Raw genomic sequence first — 7,083 nt, 5'->3', positions numbered from 1 at the left:
TCTGGAGAGCTTCCAAACTCCCCCTGGCCATTGTGATCCTGGGCAAGCTGCTGTGGATGCCCTGCTCTAGCAGAGGGTTGGACTGGATGATCTCTGGAGGACCTCCACTGTGCTGGGAGATTCTGGGTATGTGTGTCCCTTCCATGAGCTTCAGCCACACAAGGGGAGCTGTTCTATGCCCAGAGGCACAGCCAGGGGGGAAGAAACTGAGCAGGAAGAAAGGAGAGGGGAGATGGTGCTGGATTAAAAAAAAAAAAAACAGCCCTGCCTACATTCACCTTGGGAAGCCTGCAAGGAGAAGCTTCATCCTGCTGTCTGCATTCAGCTGGCAAAGCTCATTACGAGAGGTGGCCTTTCACTGCCCTTTTCAAACCTGGAAATTCAGGCCTCTTCCATGCCAAGAGGAAAAGGTGAGTTAAGAGCTGAGACGCCGGAGCAGGAGGTAGCCCAGCGCCGCAAGGCCGGCTGCCAGCGCGCTCACTGCCAGGCGTGCCCAGAGGAAGTGCAGGGAAGCCTCCAGGCGGGCGTGCAGCCGCAGCACCTGCCGGCGGGTGGCCTCCCGCTCCCCGGAGTTGTCGATGACACAGGAGGCCAACCTGCGCTTCTCCTCCAGCGGCAGCTGGGCTGCCAGCCGAGCCTCGGCCTCCGCCCGCCCCAGCCCGTTCCTGCGCATCAGCCGTGCCAGCTGCGTCGGGGGGTCGCTGCCAGGGCGGGGAGGGGGTGGGAGGGAAGGGAAAAAAAGGGGTTGGTGAGAATCACAGAATCAGCCAGGTTGGAAGAGACCTCCAAGATCATCAAGTCCAACTGATCACCCAACCCTAACTATTCAACCAGACCATGGCACCAAGTGCCTCATCCAGGTACTTAAACACCTCCAGGCACATTGACCCCACCCCTTCCCTGGGCAGCACATCCCAAGGGCAATCTCTCTGTCTGGGAAGAACTTCTTGCTAAGATCAAGCCTAAACCTCCCCCTGCACAGCTTGAGACTGTGTCCTCTTGTTCTGGTGCTGCTTGCCTGGGAGAAGAGACCACCTGGCTACAGGCTCCCTTTAGGTAGTTGTAGACAGCAATGAGGTCTCCCCTGAGCCTCCTCCAGGCTAAACACCCCCACCTCCCTTAGCCTCTTCTCACAGGGCTGTGCTCCAGACCCCTCCCCAGCTTTGTAGCCCTTCTCTGGACCCATCACAGGCATCCTGCACTCACAGCGCTGCCCAGGCTGACCCTGCTACATGCTTTTGGCATTGCCACAGCCTGTAACACCTGGGCAGTGGCCCAAACCCTGCCTCATGGCTGCAGGAGGCCCAAACCCAGTGATTTCTCCTGTATCCAAGATCACAGAATCATAGAATCACCCTGTATGGAGGGGACCTCTCGAGATCCTGCATTCCAACCCCCTGCCGACAGCAGGGACATCCTCCACTAGATCAGGTTGCCCTGAGCCCTGTCGAGCTTCATGTTGAATATCTCCAGGGATGGAGCCTCAATCACCTCTCTAAGCAACCTGTTCCAGTGCTCAATCACCCTCACTGTAAAGAACTTTTTCCTGCTCTAGTTGGAGGTGTCCCTCTCACTGCAGGGGGGTTGTATGAGATGACTTTTGAGGGTCCCTTCCAACCTGTGAGCGATGGTGCCAGGCTTGGGCCTCGTTAAGAAGCTCCTTTACACAAGGACAAATGGTAGTGTTGCTTCTCACACCCACACGAAAGAGGCAGCAGCAAAATCCTCACCAGAGTGGAAGGGTGTGACAGTCCCCTCTGCCCCTAAGATAGGTGGCAGCCTCATGGCTCAGGTGGCACTCACCAGTAGACCAGGACAGTGTACTTCATGAACTTGGTCAGCCTGTTGGTCTCAAAGAGCAGAGGGATGTCGAGGATAACATAGCGGTAGCCTGTAGAAATGACAACATTCCACACACACCCCCCACCCCCCAAAAAAAAAATAAGGAAAGAGCATTACTGGGGTTCCCAAATCCCTCATGGTGCACACCCAGCATGGCTAAGCTGCTCTGGCAAAGCAAGCAGCAGAGCAGCATAGCCCCATGGCTACAGCCAGGAGGAGAGCAGAGCCTGTCTGCCCTCCTCCCTCACAGAGGAAGTGGTTTAGTTCCAAGTTTCCAGAGGATAAAAACAAAATAAACCAAAAAAAAGAGACACAAACAAAAAAGCAGCAGCAAACCCTAACCTGGATGATCTCAGAGCAAAGGTGAAGCTGCAGAAATATAATGAGGAGCTGAAATGAGCAGCTGCAGTAAAAGCTCCTGTGCGTGGCTGGCGAGAGCGGCAGCCGTGCCGCTGCTGCTGGCTTCTCCAGGGCAGCAGTGCCCACTGCAGAGTCCACTCTCCTCTCATGCCCAAGGCTTCTCCAGGCTGTGGGTACCTGAGCTGATGCCTCCCCAGCTCAGTTTTCTCCCCTTTATGGAAAGCTTTGGCTAAACCCCATCCCTGGAAGTTTTTAAGGCCAGGCTGGATGTGGCTCTGAGCAACATGATCTGGTGTGAGGTGTCCCTGCCCATGGATCTGGATGATCCTTGGTCCCTTCCAACCCTGACAATTCTATGATTCTAAACAGCTCCATTTTCCCAAGGCAAACCTTGCAGCCCTCATGGCTGGGACATTGAAACATGGGGATGCCTCCAGACACAGCCCTCACCAAAACTGGCCAAGTGTGGTTCAAATCCACCATCACCACGTGTGGAGAGCTGGGAATCATTGCCCTGACAGACCCCACAAGCCCATCCTGGGCTCTCCATATGCCTCTGACCTTCACAAGCACCAACTCCCCCAGCCCACAGGGATGTGAGGGACATAGGGGTACACCCTGCTGTACCTGGGGAATGGGCAAGGGTAGGGAAAAGCTCTGAGCCAGGATCTCGCTCCCCACTTTTCCCCAGCCATAGGGACACCTCAATTTCTGCTGGTGTCCCTTCTTTCTAACTTACCCCCCCTGCAACCCAGCTGGCCATGGCAAAAAAAAAGGCTTATCAAAGACATCAGCATCCAAGCAGGCAGCATTTTCCCAGCATCTCTGCCCAGAGGACTTGTGGCTGCCCTAGGGTTGGATCGATCAGAGCTTCCCTTCTGCAGCGCCCCTGAGAGCCTGGAGCCAGCGATCCCAAATCATTAGAAGCTGCCTAATGAGGACAAAGCAGCCTGCTGCAGCCAGGCACTGCTCTCGCCCAGAGGCAGGACAGCAGCCGCTCCCCAGCTCACAGCCCCGAGTTCAAGACTCCATCTCCTGCCTGTTCAAGGCTCCAGGCTTTCCTGCCTGTTGCTTCCTCTGTGCTTTCTCCTCCTCACCCCTGCAGTGCCCCAGCACAGGCCCATTCAGCTGTCACAGGGCTCAGCTCTGACGAGCACCACGAAACCAGACTGACTCTATGAAGACATCCTTCTGTCTACACAGAGACCTCCAAACCAGCTGGTGATCTTATCTGGCGTTTGATTAGACAGACTTTGACAGCTGTATTTGTTAGGTTTGTCAGGGGAAAAAGCAGGGCTTTGGCAACCACAGCTGTCAGCCCATTCCTCACCTTATCAAGGCTTCAAAGGGCTCCTCAGCTTGCCTTGAAGCCTGAGGAGGCTGGGGGCAGGGAAGAATCTTTGGCCGTTTCAGGAAGGTATGACATTATCCAGCAAGTAATCTCAGAAGAGGCCTCACAATGCTTTTCTGAGGCCCTACAGATGTACTTCAAACCATAGAAGAAGAAGGTGCTGAAGGGCAGCAGTGAAAAGCAGGAATGAATCCTCCAAAGGCTGCTGCAAAAGGCCACCGGTGGCAGAGCACAAAGGCCGTCACTCAACGGTGGCTCCCTTGCTGCTTCCTGTCCCTCTCCCTGCTTTAAAACCAAAGACAGAGGGGACAGCTCCTGCCTGAGCAGTCACCTGCTGTGCTGGGACACAGCCTCTTACCTAACACAAAGTACTTCAAGATCTGCTTCAGCATCTCCTTCTGGATCTCGGGGTGGGTGATGGAGTTCAGCAGCTGCCGTTTCTCCGGCTGGGAGAAGATGATGTTCCCCAGAGCCTCGCGGTTTATCTCCCCGTTCTCCAGGAGGATCTCAGCGCCAAAGGAGCTCACAATCTGCTGATAGGCCTTGCAGTGGGGCTGCACCACTGGTAACACCAAACAGCCAGAGGTTAGAGCTGGTTCTGCAGCACAGTCGGGGGCTGCAAGAGCGACTGGCCTCAAGCGAGGTTTGTTCATGAAGCAGCTGAGCTGCTCCTGCTGGGCTGCAGATCTGCCCCAGCACAGCCTGAACCCAGCCCAGCAGACACCTGCCAGTGCTGCTGCTGCCACAAACCCCAGCCCAAGGTCCCTTTGAAGGCTGACACCAAGGAGATCGAAGCATCCTGCAGGCATTAATTCAGCACCACAACCCTGGTCCCCCTGCTCCTGCTGCTGCTGCTGCTCAGGGTTAGGGGTCAGCAGGGAGGACACACTGAGGGCTCCCAGCCAAAGCACCAGCAGGAACAGGGCTGATTCCCAGTGCCTGCAGGGTGACAGCAGCTCTGAGGAGGAAAGGCTGAGAGCCGTGGGGCTGTTGAGTCTAGAGAAGAGCAGCCCCAGAGGGGATCTGATCAATTCTCAGCAATAGCTAAAGGCTGGTGGGCAGGAGGCTGGGGCCAGGCTCTTGTCAGTGGTGCCCAGGGACAGGCCAAGGGGCAAGGGGCACAAACTGGAAGCCAGGAGGTTCCATCTGAAGAGGAGGAGAAAATTCTTTGGTGTGAGGGTGCTGGAGGCCTGGAGCAGGCTGCCCAGAGAGGTTGTGGAGTGTCCTTGTGTGGAGAGCTTCCAACCCCCCTGGCCATTGTGTTTCTGGGCAAGCTGCTGTGGGTGTTTTGCTTTATTTAGCAGGGGATTGGACTGGGTGAGTTTCAGAGGTCCCTTCCAACCCTTACCATGCTGGGGTTCTGGAATTCTGTGAGGAGTCAAGCAGGGAGAGCCTAAAGGGACTGAGACCAGCATTGGGTTTATTTTAGCTGGAAAGCTCAGCACAAGGTGGATGGAGCCTATAGAATTCAGGCTGCTACAAGGCAGCTCTGGCTGCTTGCAAGGTCGTCTTCTTTTTTTTTACTGTCTTCCACCTCAGCCACCAAATTCATCAGGAGAATGAACACAGAAACCTTCCAAGAGATCAGTTCCCCATCCACACTTTCAGGGGCTCTGGTGTTACATGAGCATAGACTTTTAAAGCCACTAAAAAAAAAAAAACCCAAAACCCATCACCAACAAAAAGGGAGCAGTAATAAAACCATAATTAAGAGCAAGCTGAGGCTAACCACAGAGACTGACAGACTGCAGGTAATTTTCTCTCCCAAATCCAGGAATATTGCCACAGGTTGTAACCTCAGGCCAAGGCTAATAAAAGTCTTTAAGACCAATTTCTTTCTCCCGTGGAATTTCACAGGGAGGCAGTTTCAGGATGGGTGAAATCCACACAGTAAATAAACAGGGATGAGAAAGGAATTGGAGGAAGGTGAAGTGATTGGTGGGGAACCCACAACCGAGTAGCTGTTGTGCTTTCCTAGCATCTCCCAGGGCTTCTAGCATCTCCAGCAAATTTTCCACACCTCCAGGGGAATTACAGTGCAATAAAATGTTGAGAGCATCTCAGCTTTGCATGGCTGCAGGGTCTAAGCTCTTCCTCAAACAGAAAAGCACAGGCACTGCCTGCCCCTCTGCAGACCCCAACCCTCCTGCAGACACAAGCTGGAGCAGGAGCTGCTCTCCTCCTCATCCCAGGGAAGCAGAGGGATTAACATCCTGCCCCACATCATGCAGGTCATCAAGGAGAGCAGGGGCTGCTCCAGTCCTTCTGAGGGCTTTCTGGGTCTTTTCTGCAGCCAGGAGAGCAGAGTGGGAGGAGCAGAGGCAGGGGGGTGTGTGTGCAGTGACACAGACCCAGTCCCTCTGACCTATTTGGAGACACTTTTCACAGAATCACAGAATGGGTTGGGTTGGAAGGGACCTCAGAGATCATCCAGTTCCAACCTCCTGCCATGGGCACCAGCCCAGGTTGTTCAAGGCCTCATCCAGCCTGGCCTTGAACACCTCCAGGGAGGGGACATCCACAACCTCCCTGAGCAACCTGTTCCAGTGCCTCCCCACCCTCACTAGAAAGAATTTCTCCTAATCTCCAGTCTCAAGCTCCCCTCTCCCAGCTTCAATCCATTCCCTCCTGTCCTCTTATTTGAGTGTGACCAGGCACAAGTCATGCTGTGGGCTGAGCTTTCTGTGTTACCAAGTAAGTGACACCCAGCACAGAGGGAAATTTTCTTTCTAGTGTGTCAGGATCCCACCTCAGCTAACCATGGAATGGGAAGGTGTCCTGGGGCTCAGCAGGACATCAGCTTAGCTGAGGGAACCTGCTCCACACAGAACCACATTTATGTGGTGGGGAGGGACTTTTGACAAGGGCTGGGAGTGCCAGGCTGAGGGACAATGGCTTTGAGCTGGGAGAGGGGAGACTGAGACTGGAGAGGAGGATAAAATTCTTTAGAGTGAAGGTAGAGAGACACTGGAACAGGTTGCCCAGGGAGGCTGTGGCTGCCCCTTCCCTGAAGGTGTTCAGGGCCAGGCTGGATGAGGCTTTGAGCAACCTGGGCTGGTGGGAGGTGTCCCTGCCCACAGCAGGGGGGTGGAACTGCATGAGCTTTGAAGTCCCTTCCAACCCAAACCATTCTATGAATCTATGATACATTGCCTGGAGTTGGCTTTCAGAGATGCACCCCAAGAGAAGACATCTCAGGGCATGTTCCCCTCCCGGTTCTTATTTTTTATTTTCATGAATAAATCCCAGTTCCAATCCCTCCGGAGACAGCAGCTCCACGGAGCCTCATGGGCTGGGGAAAAGGGAGGGAAAAGCTCCTCGGATGTACCCAGAGCACCCTCTGCCGTCGGCGCTTCCCGCAGCCATCGCAGTTGTCAGGGGAAACTGGGGGGAGGCAGCTGAGCGCCGGCGAACTCACCCTCTCTGGCAATGCCATCGGCATCGATCACGGCACAGCCCAGCTCCCGCAGCACGGCCACCACCGTGCTCTTCCCCGACGCGATGCCACCCGAGAGCCCCACCAGGAACAT

The 7,083-nt window shown here is 54.9% G+C and overlaps 1 protein-coding gene across 1 annotated transcript; it reads right to left on the bottom strand.

Moving 5' to 3' along the window:
• Nucleotides 1-415: 415 nt before the first annotated feature.
• DCAKD (dephospho-CoA kinase domain containing) lies at nucleotides 416-7,083 on the bottom strand. The gene is made up of 4 exons (XM_054396488.1): nucleotides 6,972-7,083; nucleotides 3,912-4,115; nucleotides 1,804-1,891; nucleotides 416-701 (listed from the first exon to the last, which is right to left on the bottom strand). Exons 1-4 carry the CDS (start codon nucleotides 7,081-7,083, stop codon nucleotides 416-418), a joined length of 690 nt encoding a protein of 229 aa, XP_054252463.1.

Source organism: Indicator indicator, chromosome 37 (assembly GCF_027791375.1).
Source record: "Indicator indicator isolate 239-I01 chromosome 37, UM_Iind_1.1, whole genome shotgun sequence".
Lineage (NCBI taxonomy): Eukaryota > Metazoa > Chordata > Aves > Piciformes > Indicatoridae > Indicator > Indicator indicator.
This window is presented reverse-complemented; position numbering and strand designations above follow the sequence as displayed.